Source organism: Cyprinus carpio, chromosome A2 (assembly GCF_018340385.1).
Source record: "Cyprinus carpio isolate SPL01 chromosome A2, ASM1834038v1, whole genome shotgun sequence".
In the NCBI taxonomy this organism is placed as follows: domain Eukaryota; kingdom Metazoa; phylum Chordata; class Actinopteri; order Cypriniformes; family Cyprinidae; genus Cyprinus; species Cyprinus carpio.
Genome location: NC_056573.1, coordinates 10,719,916 through 10,746,935, shown reverse-complemented (window position 1 = coordinate 10,746,935; position 27,020 = coordinate 10,719,916). Strand labels below are relative to the sequence as shown.

The following is a 27,020-nucleotide window of genomic DNA, read 5'->3' as shown; positions in this document are numbered from 1 at the left end:
CATTATCTTATCAGTGTGCAAGCATCATTAAAGATAACAAGATGATTCATAGTGCTAAACACTACAAGGACCTCCCCTGTTAACAATGGACAACTTTCACTGGCAAACTTTATGGAACATGTATGTAACATAGCTCATTTGATTCCCAGGAGTTTATAAAACTATATAAAAAAAATAGTAATTAAAATAATAATTAAAAATAAAAACTATAACTGATTCTTAATTTTTGAATGGGAGTCTACATGTTTAAGATATAACAGTAAGATGATTTTGAAAGAAAATAATACTTTTATTCGGCAAGGATGCATTAAATTGACCAAAAGGGACAACAAAGACTTTTATATTGTTCCAAAAAATATTTTAAAATAAATATCATAATTTGCACCGTTACGTTACGTTACGTTACATTAGATGTTACATTAGATGTTATGTTATGTTATGTTATGTTTGTTATGTTATATATAATACTTTTTTAATCTAATAAACTTCAGGGCTAGTACATCTTTTTTTTCAACCAAACACATATTTAACATTTATTTTTTACAGTGTATTTGTGCAACATTTATTTTTTTATAATTGTGTTACATTTTGTAAAATGTGTGCTGTAAGAGTTCAGAAACTTTTTAAGGTCTATATATATCCTTCTTCCTCTTGTCCTCCATCACCTTGGTGGGCAAAACCACTGAGTGTGAGCTATGTGCTGGATCAGCAGGAGTGGGGGCAGCTATTTGCTCTGGGGCACAGGGCCGGTTAAAGCATGGACCCACATGAATAAACGGCATTCTCATGATCCAGTGGAAAACTATTTAGGGGATCTGCACCATGCAACTCCATCTGTAATTGTGTTGCATCGCTTGTCACTTCCCATGTCATGTATTGTCCTTTATTTTATTGCGTTTACAATTGCAAGTACCTATTGGATTTTATGGAACAATTCATAATTCTCAAGAAAAACCATAGTATGAACATATGTGTGGAATGAACAACTGTTTTGCTGCTCATTCCAGGTTTACGGCTTGACAGAGAGTCATGAGAAGAATTTGAGTGTAAGACACCAGAGGTGAGGAATGTTGTAGATTAGGCTGATTATGTCTAATGACACTGTGACAGAGGGTGCAAAGGATCCCATTCACACAAAGACATACTGACAAATTATTAACACCACCAACTGTCATATCAGGTTCTGTGGTTTCTTTTTATACAAATCCTGGGCAGAATTTAATCTGTTTTGTGTTTGTATTCAAAGCACTCCATCTTTTGCAGAATTGCATTAGGAAACAATGTACATCAGCAATTGTGACTTATTGTATTGTAACATTTCTTTATCTATTGTTGTGAGATTATTGCCAGCACCAAAGGGTTTCATTAAAAATCATGTGTCTATTTATTTCTCATTCCCCCTCAAGTCTCATACATTCACAGTACCAGAGTGTTGTGAAAATGTGTGTGATGAGTGAGTGAATCACTGAATCAGATACAAATGATTCATTTAAAATTGATGATTCATTCAGGAATAATTAAAAAAAAAACCCTGTCTTTATGAATGAACCATTGACTCATTCACTCCACAGATTTGTTTAAAAACACAGAATCAGGGAGAGGTCATACTACACTTTTCATTCCTTTGACTTCCATTCATACGCATACAAATGTAACGTTTACGCAAATTTTGCGGCATTTCAAAATTTGGTGAACGCTGCCCTGTAGATTTGCATCGCATGAAGATGTGTGAGCAACAGAAGATCGATACCTCATGTTGTGAACTCCAAGCTGAATTAAAAGACAGGAATCTTTAAATCTGCAGATTTGCAGTGTATATTGTTTTATATAAAGGTAGTTTTACATATTACACCCTAACCCAAACACTATCAGAAAACTGCATTTTACATTTTTTTTTTTTTACTTTACTTTATTTTTATGCAACTTTTTAAAATGGTTAAGTAGATACAAACATGCACACACAAGCACACACACACTGATTTGTGTGATTATATAAGTAAGCACATGTCAGATGTCACATGTCACATGTCTGTAGATTTTAGTTTTTATATCAGGTTAATACTATTTTCCATATCCTAACCCAACCCTTAAACCTAACCCTCACAGAAACCTGGATATGCACATTATTAGATTTAAATATAATCACCATTAGCCTGATTTATGAGCATTTGTAGCTAGTGAGGACACATAAAATGTTCCTGTTATTGTGTTTAAATAGAGCCTATTAATAAAATATTTTTAAAAAGTATATTCCTGTTGGTTTTCTTTAAAGACATATTATATTTATTCTGATATCAAAAGCTTGTCTTAATAGAGTTTTGTTCTAGATAAAGTGGCCTGGAGCCGAGGACGTCCGTAAACAACTTAGCTCATTGTAAGCTGTTTCAGTGGCTCATGCTTCAATCGCATCTTAAATCACAAATATGCCATGAAAATATGCCAGGCCATTCGTGGCCAATAAAGGCAGAATTGTGATGAAAATAGAGCATCCTCTCTAGTCCCCCATACCAAGTGCCTGTTTCGCACAACCCAAACAACCACATCTGATCTCTGTTGTGCTGAGTTTAGTTCTCTCTGTATTTTCTCCTTTCAGTTGTCTACTGTTCTAAGTCTTGTGATTCTTCTAAAAAGCCCACACGGCAGTTTATAACTCCAAGGTTTAAGACATAAGGGTGGAGGTTGAAAGAATGGAGATATTCCAGTTTGGCCCCTAAAGGGGCTGTTGGATAAAAACAAAGCAGGATGGCTATTAGTGCGGGGTTTATGGTGGAAGATCACACTACTAGGTGGTGCTTTGATGTCTTCCAGTTTGTTTCCTGGAATGATTTTGAGGAAGACTCAAATTTTTTATAGATTTGTACAGACTTGCCAGTGACTGCTTCCTTCATTCACACCTGCAATCAAGTAGCCACACGTCCAACACATGCCTGTTTCCCATTGACTCACTGTCTGAGACTTAGTTGGAAATACCCTGCTATCCGTCAAATCAAGAGGGGAATGTGTATGAAGGATTGTTCAATATCATAACATAGAAGCAAATAAAGTTGTCCTTGTTATTTTAAACATCACGCTCTTTGCTTTTTGCCATTCCATTGGAAATCTGCTGCTTGATCTCAGCGTAATCAGTCCAGATCAACTGAATAAACATTCTTTCCAATTCACTCTGTGGAATTCTACCATTTACCATTTATTATGGCTTTAGTTAGGAGCAACCTGAGGATTCATAGACAACCACATGGCAACTAAGAAAAGTTACCACCCTGTCTGCCATAGCAGGGTGTTACCTTCCCTGTTTCCTGTTGGTGACTTGTTTTAGAGTATTAAAATAAACTAGAAGATATACACTGTCCCATTTTGTGACAGGTTTTTTGGAAATATAGTGTAGTCTTCCCCATCTGCTTATGGTCAAAAGTTTTAAATAATTAAGATATTTTTGCTTTGTGTTGTAAGTCTCTTATGCTCACCAGGTTTATTTGACTAAAACACAGTAAAACGGTACTATTGTGAAACATGACAATTAAAAATAACTGTTTTCTATTTAAATATGCTATATTTAACGCCTGTGATGGCAAAGCTGAATTTTCAGTACAAATAATAGAAAGAACACATAAACTAAGTCCAAAGGCAGCATTAAAAAAAATGTTGTAGCCTATGCTGTGAAATAAGTCAGCAACATACTGTACAGAAGAAAACGTAAACTCGTTTAGTACTTGAAAATATGCTTAAATACACAAAGGTTGATCTTCTAGCTCTAGTAATTTGTATTCCTATCTTGTGTCAACACGTCTGCATACCTTTCAGATTGGGTCACACCTTTTGACACCTTTTCTCGGTTAATGTGACATCACTTCTCAGCTTCTCTGTAGTAAAACAAGGCTTTATGTTGCCATGGATTTACTTCGACCACAACTGGGCCGTTTTCTTAAATTACAGTACTTTCAGTGAAAACCTGAGCGCTCGTAGCTCCTGTGAAAGCCCCGGTGGACGTAAGCGGAACTACAGCTGCTGGGTTAAATGGCTCCATTTCTCCATTTCTCTCTTTTCACTTTTGATGCCTGAGCTCAGCTCACACATTCCGATCATTCCAGGCGCGCTCAGTTATTTATGAGAGCAGAGCGCGCGCCTACTGGCTCATAACCCAACCAGATCTGAACGCACGCACACAAACACAGCGAGGAGATAAAACACATACAGAAGACATTAGCTGGATTACTTGGATTATTACACATGCCACTAACAGAATCCGTGTGGAATGAAAGTTTTAGTTGGTAAGTTAATCGTCAATGTTCGTTCTACAGACAATTTAATGATCAATAGTAGCGCAAGCGTTCACTACTGCCTTAATCGCAGAAAAACGGAATATAAGAGATTTTAAATGTAACACCGATTAATCCCTATCGATTTGAGGACGATCTGTTGTTGTTGAGTAAAAGTTAAACGAAATTGTGTGATGCTTATGGCGTTTAATCAACTGGGGACGAGTTATAGGAATAATAAAGATTTCACATTGAGCGCTACATTACTATTGGCATGAAGACTTGTATGTGTGTGTGTGTGTGTGTGTGTTTGAATAGTTGTTGGTAAATGGTATGAGTTGTTTTGATTTTATTTTGGAATTGTTATTATTTTAAAATGTATTTATTTATTTATTTTTTAATTATTTGATGTTCTGAGTTGTTTAGATTATTATTTATCATCATCATCATCATCATCATCATTATTATTATTATTTATATACATTTTAACTATATGGTAAAAAGTGGGTATGCCTGACCTGCCCTTATCAATGGTGCAAGTTTATATAGTTGGTTTTGTCATTAAATATTAGCTTATTATTTGATTTAAGCAACACCAGTTAAAACATTTATTACCAAATGAAGCTTGTTATGTGACAACATTTTACAGTGTAAAGTTGGCTTCGATTTATTATTATATTATATCTTTATACACTTTCTCAAAATATCTCACACACTCTCTAAAAACTGTATAAAAATATAAAAAAAAAAAAAAAAATAGAGCTCAAAAAAAATACTCTTTAAAAAAAAAATAAATAATACAGTACTAAAAACTTTTTTTTTTTTTTTAAATAACTACTGACTATTGAAAAATCATAATCTTCTCTTGGATCGGTCTTGCCCTCCAGGTCCAGTTCAGATCATAAATACTTGTCTCCATCAAATAAAATGAGAGGTGAAGAAGTGTCTGGTACTGTCCTGCACAGACTAATCCAAGAGCAGCTTCGCTATGGAAACCCCACAGATGCCCGCACACTCCTGGCCATCCAGCAGCAGGCCCTGCGGCGAGGAGGAGGTGTTGGAGGTGGCAGCGGAGAGACTGGTTCTTCACAGTCTTCATCTGAGAGCCTCAGCCATGAGGAGCCCCAGTCTCTTCAACTCTCTGCTCGCCAAGAACCCCAGGGTCAAGAGCACCAGGTCGACTACCAGCACTCTGAGAACTACACAACACACCCACACCACGGAGAGGAGCTGCCCACCTATGAACAAGCCAAGGCCCAGTCTCAGTATTTGGCTTCCCAGTGGAGCCAACTGAACTGGGGTTGCTCACTGCAGGATAGTGAAACCATCCCAAAGCCCTGTGAGGAGGAAGACAGCTGGGACCCGAAGCGAGGCCACGTACGGTCACTCAGTGAGCGGCTTCTGCAGTTTTCAGTAGAGCGCAGTAAAATGCCTGCAACATATTCTGCCAGTTACCCTCAGATCCATGGATATCATGCAAACCAGCACTTACAATATAGCCACCAAGGATTGGAATACAATAATCAGGTTCCTTATACAGAGTACCCCTTTCCTGCACAACAAGCAGCGGAGTATGAACATTACTACAAAGCACCACCAGCATTTCATTCCCAGCACAACAGGTAGAGAAGACTATAACAACTGCAAAATTTACACTTAACCACAGCTGACATTCAATTTGGTAACATAGCATAAGAATTTCCTCCAGTTCTGACGTACTTTATAAGATGTGTCATTATGACTAATAGTCTGTTGTTGGCTGATGCTATGGCTGAGTATGCAGTATGGGACATGCTGATGCAGTTTGTCATCCAACCATACTAACATACTAAGATGAACTGAATGCCACAGCTTAGTTTTTTAACTAACATCATGATTTTTACCTTGTGCCACTGCAGACTTCAAACACCAGAGGTTTGCCATAGACTCTCCACATCTCCTCCTGCTGGCAGGGAGGTCACAGCTTGCAGTCGCAGTCAACTAGAAATGCTCACGAACGAGAATAAAAGACTGAAACAGGAGCTAGAGGGACACACTGAGAAGGCTCTCAGAATTCAGAAGGTAAAATCACATGACACTGAAATCTACTTTTTTCTTAACAAAAAAAAAGCAGAGACACTTTATTTGTGTATAAGTGTATTTTGTAGTTTTCATTTGACTTGGGCTAAATTCCAAAAGGCAATGTAGTGTTTTCAATGGATTACATCAGTGCAGTTAAGCTGTTGCTCACTCTGAAAGAATTATAATTACCCAGGTTTGAGCACTTAACCATCAGGCCACTGCCTTGTGTAAACATGCCTGGGATGATGGAGTCATGGTTAATGCCATTTTGGTTTTTCCACTCCTAAACACCTTCTCTGTTCTGTGCTCTTAAGGAGTGGTCACATTTACCATTGCTTGATGAAATTTTGTGAGCAAAAACTAGTCAATGCAATAGGAATCTACAATTTTGGATGAGGGTGAAAAAGTTCAGCATGCAGATTTTGCTAGTTTTTTAGAAAAATGGTTATGTAAATTAACATGCTGGCCAGCAGAAAGCAGCCTATTTTGAAAGGGACTTCACTACTGACAATAGACTATGGAGCTTTTTTGCACACAAAATTTCCCTAATGTGACTGCACCTTTAATCATATCCAGCAACACTGATTGCTAACCAACTTTAAGTATTTGTTAGATTAACACATCTGACTTGCAACTTAATTGTCTTTTATTTTTCCCCCAGCTAGAACAAGAGATCCAAAGGATCTCAGAGGCCTACGACACTCTGATGAAGGGCTGCGCTAAAAGAGAAACTCTAGAGCAAGTGCTAAGAAGCAAGCTGATGGCGGAGATCAAGAGGCTACAACATTCAAGCACTCAAGCGGCAAAAGAAGCCGAAGCTGCTGACCAGAACCAACATGTTATTGAGAAGCTCCTTCTTAAGAGTGAGTTCATGAACACGGCCACATTAAACCTCATTACTGTTTCACATGCTCTGGATACTTCTTAATCCAGAGTTGCACTCCAAATGTGAGATCTGTTTTTCTGTTGAGTCATTTCACTTAAAGAGGGAACGTGTTTCCAATTAGAACATTCCAGTGCAGGAATTTCAGTCACATAACAGCGCCTTAGTGGATCTGAACAGTCAGAAAAGAGGATTAAATATCAGAAGTGACTTTAGCTTTGTACAAGAGAATGCCTGGGGACAGATAACCACTGCTTTTGTCTGCTTCACATTGACAATTAATGAAATGTTCTGCTCAGCGATCACTTCCTGTTTGCTAATAGTGGTAAGAGTAGGGATGATGATGAGTTTTGCAATAACTGATGGGAAATAAGCTCCGGGATGTGGGTCAAAGGGAGAGTGGTTCACTGCTTCTCCTTTCCTCTGCATTCCTTAAGCGCTTGCGTAAATGAGGCGCTCCGGACTTTGCGATTAAATTCTTGAGCAGGAAGTCAATGAGGAGTGGTGCTGGAGAGGGCCTGCATAAACATTCCTTCAGCTTCTTTCTCACATCCTCACATAAATATCTATGCTTGTTATGACTGGACATAATGGATTAGTATATACTGAAAACATTTTGTGGCGGATGCTTTTATCCAAAACAACATACTTTTCCTTCGTATGCATTTCATCAGTTCTTGCATTCGAACTTAGCTACAATAGAAAAAAAAATAGAATAGAATAGAATATACAGATCAATGGTTGCAGAACAGTGCAATTTTAGAATATTTTGAATACTATTATCTGTATTCTATAATAATTTAATTTTAATTTTAGAAAATTTGTTGTGCTTTTGTCATTTTTATTTGATTTTGTTTTTTAATATTTCAATTTACCTTTAATTTATTTTTATTTTATTAGTTAGTTGCTTGTACTAATCTCAATTTTTCTATCTTTTCTGACAGATGAAGAACAGCAGCTGCAGTGTGCACATCTGGAGCAGGAGGTTCAGCATCTGCGAAACGAAGTGGAGAGTCAGCAGCACAGGAGTGAGGCCCTGGAGACGGCACTGAGGTCCACGCAGACACGCAGCCAGCAGCTGTGGACGGAGCTGCAGAGGAAGAGAGCCTATGTGGAGAAGGTTGAGCGTATGCAGGGGGCTCTAACTCAGCTGCAGGCGACCTGCCAGAAAAGAGAAGGGTTGGAAATGCGCCTGAGGACACGGCTAGAGCAGGAACTGCGGAGCCTCCGAAATCAGCAGGTACTGAGACGAAGGTTACTTTTTGTTTTTAACTGTTCAGATGTGTCTTAGCATTGTATTTCAGGGCTGTTTCCTTCCGGTAAAGCTAAGAATAGCTTGAGACTTCAGATCAGGACATTGCAACAATCTTACACTTTGTTTGCTTGTCTTTGTCCACAGCGGCAGCCTCAGCCAGTCTCCGTAGCATCCCATGTGAGTGTGTCCACACTGCAAGAGCTTCTGCGGGAGAAAGAAGAGCGCATTCTGTCCCTGGAGGCTGACAAGACGCGCTGGGAACAGAAATACTTGGAAGAGAAGACCATGAGGGAGTTTGCGATGGATGCCGCTGCCACCGCTGCAGCTCAGAGGTAAAAAAGGAGAAATATTCAGAGCATATTGAGTTTTTTTTTGTTTTTAAACCAATTTCTAATAGCTTTTTTCCTAAACGTCATAGAGACACAACCATCATCAACCATTCACCCTGCCATTCCTTCATTGAGGAGCTCCCATTATCTGAGCACAGGAACCAGGAGGTAGAAAACAGGTAAAAGAGCCATCCTCGATGCACCTAAAAATACATTTCAGTCATGTTTAATGAACCATTTTGGATTTTAAGATTGTGTAGGACTCATCAAGTTAATATGTTGTCAGGATCCGTGCCCTGTACGCCCAAATGCTGGAGAAGGACACAGTGATTAGTATCCTGAAGCAGAAGCTGCAGAAGAGAGAGTCAGGTGACCCCGGACTAGCTACTGCTGAGACCATCACACACACCGCCCAAGTCAAAGGTTAGTGTCAATGCTTAGTAGCCTTCACTATAGCAGTCAAATAGCTTTTAATAGTTACGTTAGTGTCTGACTAACACTAACATTAGTGTTCACTCCTAATTAGCATTTACTACTCAAGTTAGTATCTGACTAACATTAGCAGCATTAGTAAGGTCTGAGAATGGCATGAAATTATCTGAGAAGAAATTCTTACAAATACTTATGGATTTTTTTCCAGGGAAGGGACATTCCAGTGACCAGGCGACTGGTACGTCCCATTTGACGCTCGCTCTGGAAGCAGCCCTGGGATACCCTGAGCAAGTTCTGTTAGAGAAACAGACAACAGATCAAACCTCCCACACAGAGACCAGCTCTGGTGAGTCAGCTTTTAGCTGTTTATGTATGATATGAGAAAGTAACTGAAAATAATACAGACTTCAGTGTGTAAAAAATAAGCTAATTCAGAGACATAGATTAAAAGTCATTTGTTAAAAATCTTATTTGTGATCCTTTATAAATAGGTCTACCACTGATGTCTCTCTCCTGATGTAGTCCCTCATTTTGTGATAACTGGTTAATATTTGTAACTATTTTTCATAGATAACATCCAGAAAGCACCATCTGCTCTGGACCTTTTCAAGGGCCTGGATGATGTGGCGGCTGAAGCAGTGGAGATCTTCATTTGATGAAGAACACTCGGACAAACTAGCTCTGGGAGACATTAAATAACACCACATCACTATAATGTTGTGAAGCAAGAGTCCAGCTAAATAACAGAGCTGCTCAAAAATCTCATCAAAGAGGGAGCTGAGCTCTTCTCTTAAAACTACATCTCCAGTCTGGTATGTTTTGACAGATAAGGCAGTAAACTGAATTATGGAGACTTTTGCTGCTGGCGAGAATCCTACAGAGTTTTTTCTGGTATTTACAGCCGTACCGTACAGGAGGGCAGACACAAACTTCTAAACTGTCCTCACTATTGCATTGTCCCTCTTCTCAGAAGACCTGTGGTAACTTCACCACATTCCAGTTCAGTCGACTTTCTTCTTGAGACTGAAGCTCTTGCATGTATCTTTTCCACCCCACCTTTATTGAATGTTATAAATGCTTACATTTTTCTCATGTTTTTCTATTTATGGCTGTTACGCCCTTCCGCAAAGTTATTCTTTTACATTGCATTTCTAGGATTGGCATGCTTTATGCTGTCACATTGTGTGAGACAAAAACATGATATAGACCTAAGAGTCCAGAAGAACTGTTAGATAGAAAACCAACTGTATTATAATTTGCTTTCTTGTATTTTGTTTTTGAATGTGTTTGCTCCTAAATGACACATTTGCTGGTCAAGGTGTCATTTCAAAGTAAATATTAATATATATTTTGTACAATTATTTTGAGTTGTGTTTGGAATGTAAGCTGAGGAACTGATGCCAAAGAGCATTTCAGCAAAGTTCATGTGTTCAAAACACATGGCCAAGGGTTGACCTCTTCTATTTAATCAATGAAAGATGTGAATGTTCTGAAACATTTCATACATTTACAATAAAGCTATTAATATATAAAATATGTGTCTTTTGTTTTGTGAAGCCCTTTGGGAATTTCTGTTGGTTCTAGCAAGCACCATCTACTGGATTTCAGCCCGTTTCGCACATTTGAGGTTTTTTCTCGCACAGTCCGAGAAAGATGAGTAATTAGAAATGAATGCCAGTGAGGGGCATTCCAGCTCTTATATTTCACCAGAGAAAACTTCAAGTAATTTCCCTCAGGCGCACCTTTAGCCACATTTTAGACTCAGACTTCTGAGGCATGCAGACAAACATTCTGCTTTTGAGAGAGAACAATAGATATCTCACTCAAAGCTGACTTACCCAACATTGACTAACCTATCTGGCCTCCTATTCCACAAATACTGTCACTGACAAAGCAAACTCAATATTTCTTAGTGTAGTCACATGCTTTGTAACATGGTATTGAAGTCACACTCTGAGTTTCCAAATTTAGAGCAAGGCTACATCTGTATTAGATGTAATGTTTCGTTTATAACTAATTGATCTTTGTGATAGTAATGAGAGGCAACTTAGACTTGCGTTGCTCATAAGGAAGTTATTTGGGGGGTGATCTTACTGTAAGTCAGTTGTTTACATACTGTAGAACAAGGCACTCAACTGTGTGAAAACTGGGCAGCTCACATACCCCACATGCATTCCTGCTAAATCTTGTGTGTGTGTGTTTGATTTCCTTGTTTTTAGGGCCAAAAATCTGTCTGTATACAGCAGTGAGGCCCAAAAGAATGAAAACACATTGAAACTTTGGAATTCAAAACTGTATTGAAATCTGGAAATAAAGTTTTATAAAGATAAAAAACTAATCTAATTTTATTTAAGAAAATATTAGAGATTCTGCACAGACATTACACATAAGAGGAGTTCATGTAGCTCGAGTGCTGATACCATTTTAGATGTCATATTATCTTTTTAGTCAAACTGTTATGCTGATAATATCATTTGTAATGAAACTAAATATATAAAATAAAAAAAAATGCCAAATGGAAGCATTTTCACGTTCTCAGGCTTTTGAACCCCACTGAATGTTAAAACCTCTCAAAACAAACGTGTAATAGAAGGTGCATAAATAAACCAATTAATGTCTTAATTACAAATGCCAAACAAATCTTTAAATGCATTTTCCAAAAGGGAAAGGTATAGTTTATGGTTTTAATTATACTTAATTATACTCAGCTGAAATTCTGAAGTTGATGGGACGTCCTTAGGACAACATTAGGGTGCAATGGGAAAAAAACATGCGCAATGATATCATCTATGGTAAGTAAGCTAAAGCATGCTAGGATGCTTCACTATTTAAGGCATTTCAAAGACAAAAGACTGATTGATGAAGGAATCTCAGGAATTCAGGTCTCAGTTGTAACAAGAGTGAACAATGCTTGTTGTTGGAAATAAGATGGCCACGTACAGTAGTAATGCCTCTGATTATGACCTCCATTGTTCATTTATGCATTTATGTTCCCACACAGAAAATTTCTCCATTTAACTTTAAAACTAGCATGTTAAGTTACAAGGTACAGTTTACAAACTACTAAAAAAGATACTATACTGCAATTAGCTACTGAAGCTTTAGAAATGGGCAATATCTGTTCATTTTTATATTTTAAATATTATTAATTTTAAACAATATCTTGTACAAGAAATGTAATATAATAAAAAGTATAACAAAAAAAAAATAAAATACACAAAAAACACATCACAAAAAAAAAAAAAAAACAAAAAAAAAAAAAAAAAATGCACCAAGAACAAATGAACAGTTTTCATTTCATTTCCAACAAAACTCAGGGAAATTGGATATATGATAATTATTCAAGGAAACTGATTTTTTTTTCTCCAAAATGTTTGAATAATTTCTGTAAAATTACCCCAACTTACAGGACAGCCTATAATAAAGAGCAAAGGTTTGTTGGATAATATAACAAAATAAGTATGATTGGTCAGTAGGGCTGGAAGGATAAGTTAAAGGACAATTCAAATGAATCATTGAATCGATTGTTTTTTGTTTGTTTTTTTTTCGTTCCAGGTTGAATATCTCTAAAATGCATCTGCTTTCAAATGCAGCTCTTGAAGCAGACATTCAACATAGATAGATCACTGTCAAAAATGATCAAATATATAAAGTCAGTATTTATAAATATATATATATATATATATATATATATATTCAGTGATACTAATGGATTATCATGACTCAGTATCAGAACATTTTAAGTACAGTTTATAAATCATAACAGCATTGCAATTTAAACCGATAACAGAAATCAGAGGGAATAGCACTCCATCATGTGGGGGAGTTCATGACCCTCGTCTATATACACTGACAATGTTCACATGTGCTTTCAATATTTGCAATAAACCATCTTTAACCAAGTAACATTTTAACAGGCAAACATGATGACGACATTGTGGCACTGGATCTTCATACCAAGACAAGAACAAACTTGGCTCCAGGTGAGCTTATGTGAGCTGAGAAAATCCTCTTGGTTGGAATGAAAAGGTTTAGCATTTTTATGGCAGTTACAGCCTGCATGGGAACCAGGAAACATGCGATACACTGCAATTCATCTTGTTTATAAGCGCAGTGGAGGCCTTTTCCTCCTCACAGAGAGAAACGCTGCCAGCATTCTTTTGACTTTTGAGAAGCACTTGACATTTTTTACCTTTGGATTGCTTCCTCAACATGAACAAAATGGAGGGCCGTGGAGCATTTGAAGGTCCTCGCAAATATGAATTTTTCTATCCGTTTGAGCGAGGGTGCAGCAATCCGCCTTTCAAATCAGAATTCAAGCGGTTGGGAACATTGGTGTTTGTTGAAAAACAACATTAGATTAGATGTTAGATGATTTTTAGATCAGCACAATCAGCCAAGAACCAAACAATTCTGAAAACAGGATAAATTTTCAAGTGAATCCAGCATGAATGAGGTCAGCTTTATAAACTAAAAAGCTGTCCTGTTTATTGTCTTGCACATGTTGGTTGCATGTGCTGTGCTCTCAGAGAGCAGATTGATTACTTCAGCCGCACACATTTCCAGCATTGATTGATGACTGGATATAATAACCTTCAATTTGGACTCTCTCTGAATGATAGATCTGAAACACGCTGCAAGGGGAATAAATTAATGCAACCTTGCCTTCATATTTTTAAACTATAACACAATCCAAACCATATCTCATGACTCCAGTAGGGCAGTGCAATGATGAAGAGCAGTAAAACCACAAGGAGCCACACATAGCCCATCCATGACTAAAGCTTTCCCATCATGCATTTTAATGGTTAGGAATGACAGCATTTCAAATGCTAGTCACGTGCATGACTGCATTTTTCAGGGCTGCTGTTTGAAAGTCTCAGCACTTGGCCATGATTACCTTTGCTGGGCTCTTTCAATTAATTTGCATGAGTAACATGACGGTTCAAAACACAATGGAAAAAAAACTGCCTGTTTTTAATTAAACTGAGCTAAAAAAAAAAAAAAGTAATACATGATGATAATTCATAAAGGGGCTTTCAAAGTGAGGTCAAGGGTTGCAATGTGGTGATACGGTGCTACGAAAAAAGATTTTACAAAATTTAGGGCAGTCAAAGTTAAAAAATGAATGCATGCTATCAACTAAATACATTTAGTTCAATAATTAAAAATAAGTTTCATTCATTAAGCAGCACAACTGTTTTCAACATTGATAATATTAAGAAATGTTTCTTGATCGCCAGATCAGCATATTAGAATGATTTCTGAAGGATCATGTGCCACTGAAGACTCAAGTAATGGCTGCTGAAAATTCAGGAATAAATTACATTTTAAAAATAGAAAACAGATAATTGGGACGTTTATTTCCAGTCATCTCAATGGCAAAAAATTTCTCCAATTCACCTGAATTTACCCCTACTTACTGCCTACTTACTTTTCCAAGTATTTCAATAAATTGTTTTTGTTCTGTAAATCCTATATAGGTTTACAAGAAGGTTGGTTGACTGATACAATTTCTCCAAAACACCAGCATCCTATGGTTTCAACAGTAAAATAGCTCCAGACTGAAATTTTGAGAAGGCTGAAGGCGCCATGACGTTGTGGTATCAAGAACATGTTTCTAATAACATGAGGCTCATGTCGGTAAGACAAAATAAGGTTCAGGGCTGAAGAGAAATGGATACAATTCACTTTTAGGCATGACATGAATGAAATGTTTTTTTGAGTCCCCCACAGTGAAGTGTTGTGTTTCTGACTTTTCTCTCTCCTGCCCAGGGTCCTCTGTTATTATTTGGTAATAGTGAGCACATGGCAAAGTGTGCGTCAGGGCCAAAAAGCGTGCTCTACACTCGATTACGATGATTGCTGTGGAGCATTCATGCTGGATTTTCCAGTTTTAGCACAAGGCTTTCTTTCAGTTTCATGGAATAGCTGAATTGCTGGTCAAGAGGCTAGGGGTTGAGAGAGGCACGCTGGATATTTTTGGTTTAGTGGAAGAATTAAACAGCAAGAGAGGCTGTGAAAATCCCTAAAGTCCTAAAAGTAAATCCCAATTTTTTTGTGGATTTGGAAATTCAGTCTGCAGTAGTAAATAAAATGATTTCTGAAGGATCATGTGACAAGTTATCACTGCTAAAAATTCAGCTTTGCCATCACAGGAATAAATTACACTTTAAAATGTAGTAAAACAGAAAACAGTTTTTTCAAATGATCAGAATATTATTGTTTTACTGTATTTTTGAAGACTTTTTAAAAAAATATTTTAAAAAATGTAAACCAACCCCAAACTTTTGAGCAGTAGTGTATATTTGTGTGTGTGTGTGTGTGTGTGTGTGTATCACAGTTTAGAACATCAAGAGTCAAATATACCATATCAATATTATATAACCAAGCTGCAAATACTACAAACTAAGTATAATTATTATGAACAAAATGAATGCAATTTAAGAAACAAGTTCAATTTAAATTGTGGAATATTATCATTGATGACATATTGTTCAGCTAGTCATCATTCATGAATTAAAATTTAAATTCAGAGCCATACTGATTTTTACATTTTATTGTTAAATATGATAGTTCCATCAAAGCAGTAGTAGCTAGATTAGAATTAAACTGTAAAAATACTGCCACCTAGTGTAACACTGCAATGCAAAGTCAAGGGTGGACTATTGAAATAAAAATAAATACTCAAGCCTATAAATTCATTTAAAATATATATGCACATAAAAGCAAAAAGCAAAAACTATGATTTCCCTGACAGATCGATACTAGTAACTGTTACATATTAAAAAGTGACGATTTTAAAACCGATTTTTGACAGTAATTATTAAATGTAATTTTTTTTATTCAATTCTCCAGACATTACATGAAAAAATTCTTAGTATAATTATTATAGTAAAGATCTAAAAAAGAAATGCCACAAAAAACAATTGTACTACATGTTGATCCCCTTTGATTTCCGCACCCTTGGTATCTCATTCAGATACATGTCCTTGTAAGACGACAGGAGATCACTTATTCTATAACCCTGCAAGACACAAACAGTCAGAGAGGATATTAACATATGCTCAGGTGACACTTGCTATATTGTGTGTGTGTGTTCGCAATATTTACCACAGAGGTCTCACAGAGCAGAGTGTTGCCTTGCACCAGGTTGCCGATGGTCAAGTGAAAATAGGTGTTTCCACTAGACCAGGAAGTGATCTTACTGAAAAGATGCATCACAAGCACCTCCTGCAGACAAGCCAGCAAAAACACTTGTTAACTTCACAAACTACACAATGATGAGTTGGGCTGTACATTATAGTTGTATTATGTATATATAGACAAATTTGTACCTTTGTCTTAGGGTTGATGATACTAACTCCTTGCTTACTGATTGATAGCGTAATAACACTGGGGTAGCTCTTCTCTGAGGTTTGCTGTGAGAAAAAGGACAGTCAGAGTCAAGAAAACAACCCCCCCTTCTTAGCAATATGGGTTCCCTTTTGAACAGTCTCTCCCATTGCGATAACAAGCTATGGGGAAACTCCTGTTTACTCTGATACTGAAGCCTGCTATTCTCCACCGTGAGAAAAAGCCACAGCAGTGTAAGATCACTAGAAGCCTTCCCCTGCTGCTATCCGGCATCTAGAGCAAATTTCTAAGCAAATTTCCCAGCAAATGTCATGACGTCAGTGTGGCTCATGCAGGGACCCCCTGTATGATGTTGATGGGCACGCTGAGTGTGTCGCCTGTCTAGGCAGCACCCACACAGAGACTGTGCTCACTGGAACAGAAGTCTTTCCCTTTCTCTGCTTGCGGATCTCCTTATTTAAAGAAGGCAGCCCTGCTCTCCCGTTTCTCCCCTCTCAGTTAGCACAGAGGAAGAAACAGCGGAATCACAGGGATGAGCAACCGGGCTTGAGTGATCTCACTCTGGTACAGGTCTCGCGTGCTCACTCTCCCCACTGCCCTTTGATCTGCTGGTGTGTTTTGCACGTGAGGATCAGTGCCCCTCTTCTAGAACGAGTGGTTTGATCCTTTTAGCCGGATCAGAGGAGAATGCTGACGCTATCACTGACAGCTTCAGATTTGGATGTGCCTGGGCCACGCCCACGCTGAGGCTGTGCTCACTAAAGCAGACTGCACTCACTGCGAGAATATGAGTCTTGCTCATCACTTTGATCTGCTGGTGTGTTTACAGGTGAGCATCAGCGCTCTCATCTATGAGTGGTTTGAAAGCTGTCACTGATGATTCTATATCACTGACAGCTTCAGATTTGGAGGATTGGGCATGCTCCGGAGAGGATCCTGACACCCTTCTCCCCAATGGATTTTTACGGGCTGGCAGAGAGCAAACTGATTTGCATTCTCACCAGGCTATGGAGAATCTTGGCTAAGAATGGTCAGCTCTGGAAGAGCCTGCACACAGTTATTTAGATGAATGTTGCCCGCTGGGCTGTCGTCAATGAATCTCCCGCTAGAGATCGGTGCTGTTTTTCCCAGAAGTTGAACTCATCAAGGCGTAGCGCGCCCCTACTCAGCACGTGCCCACTTTTCAAATTCTGCCACCCTTACCTCTGTTGACGGCGCTGAAGTAAGACAGAATAGCAAGCTCCCAGAGAAGATGAATCACCCATTCAAGACGCTGAGTTGGAAGCAGATCCTTGTGCAAATATTCTCAGAGGACTTTTTTTTATCAGTGTATCTGAATGATGCTCACTTTCACATCCAGATAGCCCCTCATCACAGACCTCTCTTGAGATTTGTGTTCGAGGGGGTGACTTATCAATATACAGTCCTACTATTTGGACTGTCTCTGGACCTACACAGTGCATGGACGTGGCTCTTTCCCCTCTGATACGGATAGGAATCTGCATTATGATTTACCTAGACGATTGGCTGGCCTTAGCCAGATCGGAACAGAAACCCCCGTTGCTCAAAGGTCACTGCTGCACAGCCACCTGGAGCGGCTTAAAAATTCATTAGCCAAGAGCTCTCTGTCTCCCAGCCAGCGAGTGGCCTTCTTGGGGACAGATATCAATTATGCCCAGATGCGGGCATGGATTAAGTCAGATTGTTCCCTGATAATTCAGCAGCTAGCAGCGTCATTCAGACTCGTGATTTTCACGTCCCCTCAGGGCTTTTCAGAGCATGCTCTTCCTCATTTCAGCTGTTTCCTCTGTGATTCCTCTAGGCCTGTTTCATATGCGGCCCCTCCAGTATTGGCTCAATGCCCATGTCCCATCCCACGCTTGGCACCTGGGACGTTTTCATCTCAGTGTAACCCACAGCTGCATCAGAGCTGTGGCCCCTTGGAAAACCCTTCACCTGTTTCAATCAGGTAGCCCGTTGGGACTGACCTCCAGAAGGAAGATGGTCATGACAGATGCTTCCAACTCAAATATGGGAGCTTTGTACGAGGGCAGACAGGCGTTCAGCTCCTGATCAAACCTGCAGTGCAGGAACCTGGCAATGCCTCGAGATTTTCCCGTTTTTTCTTGCCCTAAAAACCTTCCAGCATGGAACGAGGACCCGTCCTCTTGTGATGCGTCCTATGTACTGATCTTTTTACAAGAGCTACTGGACAAGGGGCACTTCCCTTCCATGCTCAAAGTATATGTGGCAGCCATCGTGGCAAATCATTCTCTTGTGGCTGGCCAGTCAATTGGAAACCTTGTCGTTAAGTTTCTGAGGGGAGCGCTGAGATTGAATCCACCACGTCCTCATACTGTGCCAACTTGGGATTTATCTATAGTCCTCAGGGCCCTCCCTTCAAACTGCTCCAGTCGGCCGACTTGTGGCCACTGCCTTTTGTTAGTGTCGGTCAAGTGAGTTGGTGACCTGCAGGCACTGTCAGTCAGTGCTTCATGTCTGAGTTTGTGCCTAACGACTGTAGAGTCGTCCTCAAACCAATACACAACTATGTGCCTAAGTGCTCTTCACCCTGTTCAGAGCACAAGTCATCACCCTTCTAGCTCTTCTCAATTCAGAGGATGAATGGGGCCCTAATCCACACTGCCCAGTTGGGGCCTTTTGAGTGTATTTTGATTTCTATTTGTGATAGCTGTGTGGCCGCCGGCTAATCATTACCGTCAACTTTCACCAAGTTTTATAACTTGGACGTCGCTGCCCTGCAGGCATGGATTTTGTCCAATTAAGTTTACCTAATCCACTTTGTAAGTGGAGAAGGTTTTGTTATGTAGTCCTCAGCCTAGGCGGCTTGGGCCTCATTGTTAGCTCAGACCTACAGGAGCCCTCAGTAAGAGTGATCCGGGGCAGGGCTTGCAGAGCGGCTTCATTCTGCTGTTGCTTATAGCACCGTGTGATTGGAAGCCTCCCCCATAGCATGTTAACGCAACGGGAGAGACAGTTCGAAAGGGAACGCTCCGGTTACTTACGAAACCTTGGTTCCTTGAGATAAGGGAACGAGCGTTGTGTAAGCTGCCATTCTATAAAGCAGCAGCAAGTCGATGACTGTCGCGTCAGTCAAAAGATTTTGACGAAATGATTCCTTTTGGCAGGTTGAAGCACCACTGGCTCGTGCAGCTACACAAACATGATCAAATCAGGCTTCAGTATCAGAGTAAACAGGAGTTTCCTCATAGCGTGTTAACGCAACGCTCGTTACCTTATCTCAGGGAACCGAGGTTATGTAAGTTACCGGAGAATTATTTTTAGTGTTGTCCTGGTTACCTTTACTTCAAAGAAAACACATCCAAAGGTAGGCCATTGTGAGATCGTCTTCAGGAACTGGAGTTTGGCTTCATCCACAGTTATGCCTGCCTGCTTGTTGTATGCGTTGATGATGTGCTGCAAACCAAAGACCAAAATTATTCTGTCATTCATTTTGATGTTAGGGGTTGCCAGGGGTTACTTAAATATATAAATACTAAACAATCCCTTTTACATTCTGGAGAAAAGTCTATTATGTTCACCAAGGCTTTATTTAGCATAAAAAGACTAATATAGTGAAAAATTATTACACTTTCAAATAACAGATTTATTTTAATATATTTAAAAATTTTCAGCAGCCATTACTCAAGTCTTCAGTGTCACATGGTCCGTCACAAGATTAAATTGTGAATTTAAAAAAAAACAAACAAAAAAAACAGCTGACACCAAACTTTTGAACATTAGTGTATGTGTCTATGTAGGCACCTTACTAAGGTTTGGAACAAGGTCAAACATACAGAGCCATATAATAAATAAGAGGCTTGAGGATCACCTTTTTCCAGTCATCAGGAGTCATGATCCTCTGCTGATCAGCTGGCACCAGGTCTTTCAACATTCTAGGGATCATGACAAACTGTGATTTATCCGTTTCAACCTGAATACGGAACAGCAGTCCTGCCAGACTGATCATGTCCTCTTTAGCTACATTATGGTAACCCCGCAAATACTTCGGCAACTCCTGGGAAAATAAAAGAAGACAGTTGGGCAATGTTGCACAGCATAATAGAGTGTCACAGGAAAGAGTCCTAAAACTCAGAAATCAGTTGGCATTTTTGCACTTTCGGTTTTATTGTGATAAAATCAATTAGTTTTTGAAAGGGTTTATGGTTAAATGTCTGAAATAAGGTCTCTGATTTATTTTTCCATATAAAATGTATCATACTCCTGGATTTCTTTTTGAACTCTTTACATGTGAAAAAGATGGTTGCCAAGAAGTGGATAAATATGGAAGGTTGGGGACATTAAAAGTCATCATGTCAAACAGGTAAACTCTGAGTCCGATTTTACCCCCATGCTGTAAACTATAATCTTGCAAACTATTCTCACTCAAAATGTCCAGCTTGTAGATTTTAAATAAAAGTTAAAACAGAAGCTTAGTGGTGGTGATATTGAAGTTGTACGACCATGTTGTAGTTTGTTTATAGCCTAACAATCTGCTGAATGGATTTTTACTTGTTGATTGTAATTAGGATTGTATTTAAAGGGGTTATGAACTGAGAAATCAAAATTCCATTGACCTTTTGACATATAAGGTCAGTGTACTATAAAAACATCCTGTAAGTTTCAGAACTCAAAATTATTTTGTTAGTCTAAAAACATCTTATATTAGCTTGTGGATTGTACCACTTTATGACAAAATATTGTGGTTAAACACTGTCTCCGCAGAAGAAGACCAACATCTGCTTCTATATCACTGCATGTTTTGAAACCAAACGAGAAAGATTTTCCGAAGACATCAAGACACTGTGCACTGCCTTCCTTCTCATCCCAACATTATAAAAAGAATGAATGTACTTTATTTTTAATGAAGATCCAGACCATATCACTAAGAACTTTGTCCTTTGTTCACTGCATTTTACCATGGATTTGTATACAAACAAGGCACAATTTGACGCAGGATTTTCAGAATGATTGAAACTACAAGATGATTCTGTGTCGACTATACTGGATCTGACAGTAATGTCGCACCACACAAGTGTGAGTAACTGTTTTTAATATGTGGTCCATATTGCTTTGTCTGTTATTACAGATTGTTTGATATGTCTTGAGTATTCATGCGTTTTTAACCTAAATCACAGCAGCGTCCATCTGTGAAGGATGTAGACTGTCAAACAAACACAACTGTTAGCCAATAATATCAGTGGGCAATTAATTCTGAGTCTACAATCAACCACGCCTATTCAATCTGCTGACAGTATTTGGCTTGACCAGATTAGGAATAATCAGATAGACGATGTACCTGGGGAAAGTGGAAGGCTAGGTCAGCAGTTATGTCTTTTCCTGGGATCACATTAAACCAGAGCTTCCTCATGAAGAGCACCAGGTAAGGCACAATGGTTGGAGTAGCTGTATTCAGGATCAATAATATTAATAGTGAGTGAGAGTCTGATTTTAACACAACCTACTGAATATATATTAGGTTAATTACAGTAGTTTATTATGTTATACAGCTCACCCTCCTTGACTTTCTTTCCTTTTTTGACGACATCTGTGAGTTGCCTGAGGTTGTCAAAAAAGTACTCTTTAGAATCCATACTTACTACCTGAAAGAATCAGAGATGACCCATGAAGATTAGCATAGACGTAAAACAACACCATCAGGAAAAACAAAATGACTGAAAGAAATCATATCTGAAACCTTTGTTGATGTTTTAACAAACAGACTGTATCCATCTGATGAAGAGAGCCGGAGGTCTTTAGCAATGTTGCGGCATAAGTCTTTGATCCTCATGGTGGAGGTCACCTCAAATATCTAAAATTAAATAAAAAGAGAGCGTTTCTAACATGAATGGAAAAAACAATGAGTCGAATTGTTTAAACTGTAATACCACTACTTACTTCAGATGTATCGTTGGGAAAATGAACTTTATGGAAGATCTGAGTGCTGTTATTCTGAACGGCGTCCACTTCCACCTGGTGAGGAGGCAACTTCCTTCCCTCAATACTGTACAAAAAACATTGCTTTTTAGATCAATTTTAGCCCTAATGTTCTCTTCACTTTGGCATCTAATGGCTAATTCACACTACACCAGCCAACACCAACAGACATGTTTGTTGAGTTTTGTTGGATCAGTGTGTTACCGCTGTGGATGCAGTAAAATTGGCTGTAGGAGTGAGAGTGTGTGTATGAGTATGTCCCAGCACCGGGGGTATCTGGCATAAAACCTGTGCCGAATGGCTGTGTGAATAATTCCGCTGTGGCAACCCCTAACAAGAGCAGCTGGCATCTAAGCTAATATTAGTCTCTTTCATTCTTATTCCGAGGTCTCCGTAGCCATACAGATCCAGTCCGTATGCAGATCAGATGGTCACCGTAGCCACCCAGATCTAGTCAATATCCAGGCAAGATGGTGGTTCTGCACCCTGAATGTCAGTGGAGACCATGTCAACTAGATGAGCCCCAGAGACAGATCCCCTGTGAAGACCTCATCACCTCAACAACCATCGGCAGAAGACCACTGGAACCAGACAAGACCTCTGCACCTGTGTGAGGAGAACTGGCCCACCGACTGAGCCTGGTTTCTCCCAAGGTTTTTTCTCCATTTCTGTCACTGATGGAGTTTTGGTTCCTTGCAACTGTCACCTTTGGCTTGCTTAGTTGGGGACACTTGACTGATTGCACAGACACTATTGGAAGAGAGCTGAACTGGATAATGACATCATTGAATCATCAATGAACTGACTTTAGCTTAAAAATGACTCTGTTACTGTCTTCTTGCATTATTGACAAACTATTTTCCTGTTTGACACTGTAAAGCTGCTATGAAACAACCAATGTTGTATAACGCGCTAAACAAATAAAGGTGACTTGACTTGACTGAAGGAGAGAGAGAGTGTGTGTTACCCCTTTCTCCATCTGTTGCCGTTGGTCAGTGTTTGTGTTTGTCGATTGAACATAGTGACACATTCACACGGCAGCAGAAGACGGTTGTCAGTCCTGTTTTTGAGCCATTAATATAGTTGTGTGTACATTCATTATATTTATTTATGGGAGTGACAACCACATTCTATAAACAAACTCAAACCTCTAAATTTTCAGGACTCAAAACCATATTTTCAGCGAAGCCCTTGTGTGTCAACGGAATCGTACTGAACAACTAGCTGTCTGTCACATCATACAGTGTGAGAATGCTGCTCTGTGCTCCACATATGAGTCTAGCCACACATTTTTCATGTGTCATAAGATGCATATATAAGCTGTATGTCATTAATTTATTTTTTGTCCTCCATCAGAGCTACTCAAGACAGTTCTGTGATCTGGACACAACTTAAATGCTGCACACTTTACTGAAGTATAAAAGCTGCCATCTGTAAAATTAAGATGTGGATGAATTTTTATTTATTTATTTTTTTCCCAGAAAGATGTTTCATCAGCAAAACAATTGATAAGTGGTTAAACAACAGTATAATCCATTGAATACACTGCACTTATATCTCTCACAGCCTCACTTTCATTCCCGTCAAAAATTAAATATGATGCGATCCTAAATAAGATCAATACAGGATTGACTTTCACTGCACATTTGTACACAAGAATTCAAGCCCCTATTTTAAGCTGCTGTATGAACAGGACATTTCGAGAGTTACACCTGTTAGTAAATGCATTTGTCAATCGCTAACACTGACAGTGTAAATGTAGCCATACTATAATCTGGTGACTGTCTGTGTTGGTCATGTGTGTTGTTGCAGTGTGAATTGGCCTTATTAGACAAAATGCTTGAGTTTGTTAAGTCCTACCTGAGCATAGCTTGCATCCTCTGCAGGCAGGTGGACGCCAGAGGCTCTCTGGTTCTGGACTCCAGAAAACGCTGAGCATGTCTCAGTAGCAACTGACTTGGAGGAAAGAGACCACAACACAGCCACAACAGCTGCCAACCTCGCTCCATGCTCAACCTGAGAGATAAACAGAGAGAAACAAACAAGACTGCATTTACAAAGTAATCAGATAAAACAAACAAACCACATTAGACCATATTTGGGTACCAAAACGAAATGAGTTAAAACTAGGTGACAAACCCATGGTTGTTATTAGTCATCTGCTTCATTATTTGGCAGTAGATCTCATCTCTTAGTTCTACGCGTGCAGTTGCTGGTCCAAAGATCTGGTTTGTTAGATCTATGGGTGTCCGCACATGCTTGACTGGATAATCTCCCATATATTTAAGGATAGGTAGAGACAGTGTTAAAGAAAATGGTAATCATCATTCATTAAAAACTCGGTTCACATGTACTGAAGTCTTAATCACTTTTATCATAATACACAAAATACAACTTCCTACATGAGGAACTATATTAAATATGTAACAAATGATTCTATTCTTCATTTTCCTCATTCAACCAGTCACCCGGAAGGATATCTGTGAAGCAGTCAGAAGCGAGGTGGCAGATCTCTGAGTTGCCCTGCAGGCTCCTGAGCAGCGGCTGTTTGAGAGGCTCTTTGCTGTTGGCCCACAGTCTCTCTTTGGCCCCGCCTTTGCCACGGCCACCTTCTTTAGGCTCCCTGAGACCAATTGAAAGAGGTACAAGATGGCATGAGTACTGGCATGTTATCAAAACGGAGCAGTTATCATTTATACCAGATGGGATGTGTGCAAACTGTACATGTGTTACCTGAAATAATCAAAAGAGAACTCCTTAAGGGACACAACGGCAACTTTCTCTGTACTAAGCTCCTCCTTCTGTGGCAACACTGGCATCACTGACTTTCTTCGTGCAGGGTTCAAATTCAGCAAATTCTAGAGGATAGAAATCACTCTTTACATTTCTATTATTGTAAAGCATAAACTGATTTGTGAAACAAAGCATATTTTGTGACCCTAAGAAAATAACCTTGTTGAGGGTTTTGAAAACCAGTTTCCAATGAACTTAATGAATTCAGTCACTGTCCCACCTGTGGGATGCTTGGTGCAATTTTTTTGTTGTTGTTCTTTTTCTCTATCAAATCTTTTAGTAATCATCATCATTTGAAAGCTTAGAATGCCAAGATTCATCCTGTGAAAACCATTTTGAAATCGGACATTGCGTTACCATGGAAATGGTACTTTAAAATCTTATGGCGGTCTCCTCCCCCTTAGTGGGCAGTGTCAAGTGTCATATTACAAAATGCATTACGGTCTTTTAGAATCAAAACTTTTTATAATCTTGGAAACAAACATATCATTGGAAAGGTCTGCATCTCAGGATTCCATATTTAGGATATTCCATATTTTGAGATAGAAGTAATATTGACAGAGAAATCTAGACATTTGTGACAGAAAAATGCATTAAAAAAATTCTGTGGCGTTTGGATGGCACCTGGTGGCTGTTTGTGGTATGACGCCCTGAATAAGACCTCACAGGAACCTCAATTTTTTTCATATCAACTTCAAATTTGGCACATAATTTATTTAGACATAAGGCTTTAATTTTATACCAATTTTAGAGTAAAACCTGTTATGTAAAATATTTATAATAAATAAAATAAAATTAATATAGTGCATTTTATTTACAGTACATTTAAACTTCTATAACTTTTTGATACTTAATTGTATCTGCTGATTTTCTTCTTTAAAAAGAAACCAACTTTAGTGTTCATATATTGCAGAAGATATTCCAAAGTGTTCATAAATTACAACAATTTAAGTTTAAATAGTGCACTTTAATGCCCATTTTAAAAAATGGTGGGTGACAGTTAAGGGGTTTAAAGTCAGTCTAAAATTTTTAAATGCAGTTTTAATTCTTTAAAGGTATGTAAAAATCTTTAAAAGCAGATTAATTCATTAAAATATTTATTTCCAAGACAAACCCTCAAAACACTGATAAAACAATTAACATAATAATAGCCAGTGCTGAGGAGTAATTTCCTCCACAAATTAGTGTGAAACAAAAGAATCATGTTTACCAGTGTCTCTTCTGTTGGCCTGGTCAACATCGGCAAAATCCGAATGGCATCTAAGGAAATTGCTCCAGTTTGATTTGTCCTCTCATTCCTTGCTTTGATCCAGCCTTCTTCAGAAGAATACTCCCCATCCTTAATGATATACAGTACATCACCCCTTCTGTAGCTCAGCAATGTGGGATCCTCTGGAGGGAAGGAAAACGAAAATATCCAAACAATTTCGACCAGTTCATTAACCATTTTCAAGATGTCATCAGCTCAAATTAATGTAAGAGTGATTCTTACATTTTACTTACATTTTAGTTTTAGGAGTGATTATACTAGTTTTTAATTATAAGTTGTTGTTTTTACATAAACAAAAATAACCACAATATCTGTACTTTAACTTTAATTCTTAAACTTAAATAAATTTAAAAAGATAAAAAATTAAAAAATTGTAAAAAAAAAAAAATCTAATAAGAAAAAATTAAAACTCATTAAATTCAATTAA

At 38.5% G+C, this 27,020-nt stretch overlaps 2 protein-coding genes across 2 annotated transcripts in view; one reads left to right on the top strand and one right to left on the bottom strand.

Annotated features, from left to right (window-relative positions):
• The first annotated feature begins 4,036 nt into the window (after window positions 1–4,036).
• On the top strand, window positions 4,037–10,750 carry LOC109064893 (angiomotin-like 2a). The gene is made up of 10 exons (XM_019081922.2): window positions 4,037–4,268; window positions 5,144–5,878; window positions 6,155–6,317; window positions 6,979–7,180; window positions 8,145–8,440; window positions 8,600–8,787; window positions 8,874–8,963; window positions 9,071–9,207; window positions 9,425–9,562; window positions 9,787–10,750. Exons 1-10 carry the CDS (start codon window positions 4,228–4,230, stop codon window positions 9,870–9,872), a joined length of 2,076 nt encoding a protein of 691 aa, XP_018937467.2. The 5' UTR covers window positions 4,037–4,227; the 3' UTR covers window positions 9,873–10,750.
• Window positions 10,751–15,778: 5,028 nt separating this feature from the next.
• The window catches only part of LOC122147963 (unconventional myosin-VIIb-like), a 28,862-nt gene continuing 17,620 nt past the window's right edge, over window positions 15,779–27,020 (bottom strand). The window contains exons 34-47 of the mRNA XM_042772219.1: window positions 26,534–26,715; window positions 25,264–25,388; window positions 25,011–25,153; window positions 24,670–24,823; window positions 24,391–24,546; window positions 22,492–22,597; window positions 22,292–22,405; window positions 22,109–22,196; window positions 21,893–21,999; window positions 20,426–20,611; window positions 19,894–20,010; window positions 16,554–16,637; window positions 16,330–16,449; window positions 15,779–16,243 (exon numbers count right to left, since the gene is read on the bottom strand). Coding sequence (XP_042628153.1) covers window positions 16,151–16,243; window positions 16,330–16,449; window positions 16,554–16,637; window positions 19,894–20,010; window positions 20,426–20,611; window positions 21,893–21,999; window positions 22,109–22,196; window positions 22,292–22,405; window positions 22,492–22,597; window positions 24,391–24,546; window positions 24,670–24,823; window positions 25,011–25,153; window positions 25,264–25,388; window positions 26,534–26,715 — 1,775 coding nt within the window. The 3' untranslated portion in view covers window positions 15,779–16,150. The remainder of the gene's footprint in view (window positions 16,244–16,329; window positions 16,450–16,553; window positions 16,638–19,893; window positions 20,011–20,425; window positions 20,612–21,892; window positions 22,000–22,108; window positions 22,197–22,291; window positions 22,406–22,491; window positions 22,598–24,390; window positions 24,547–24,669; window positions 24,824–25,010; window positions 25,154–25,263; window positions 25,389–26,533; window positions 26,716–27,020) is intronic.

Coding starts and splice junctions, on each gene's coding strand:
- LOC109064893 (XM_019081922.2), top strand. CDS start 4,228: ATGCCACTAACAGAATCCGTGTGGAATGAAAGTTTTAGTTG. Junction 7,181..8,144: donor TGAGAAGCTCCTTCTTAAGA/GTGAGTTCATGA, acceptor CTTTTCTGACAG/ATGAAGAACAGCAGCTGCAG. Junction 8,788..8,873: donor GCCACCGCTGCAGCTCAGAG/GTAAAAAAGGAG, acceptor TAAACGTCATAG/AGACACAACCATCATCAACC.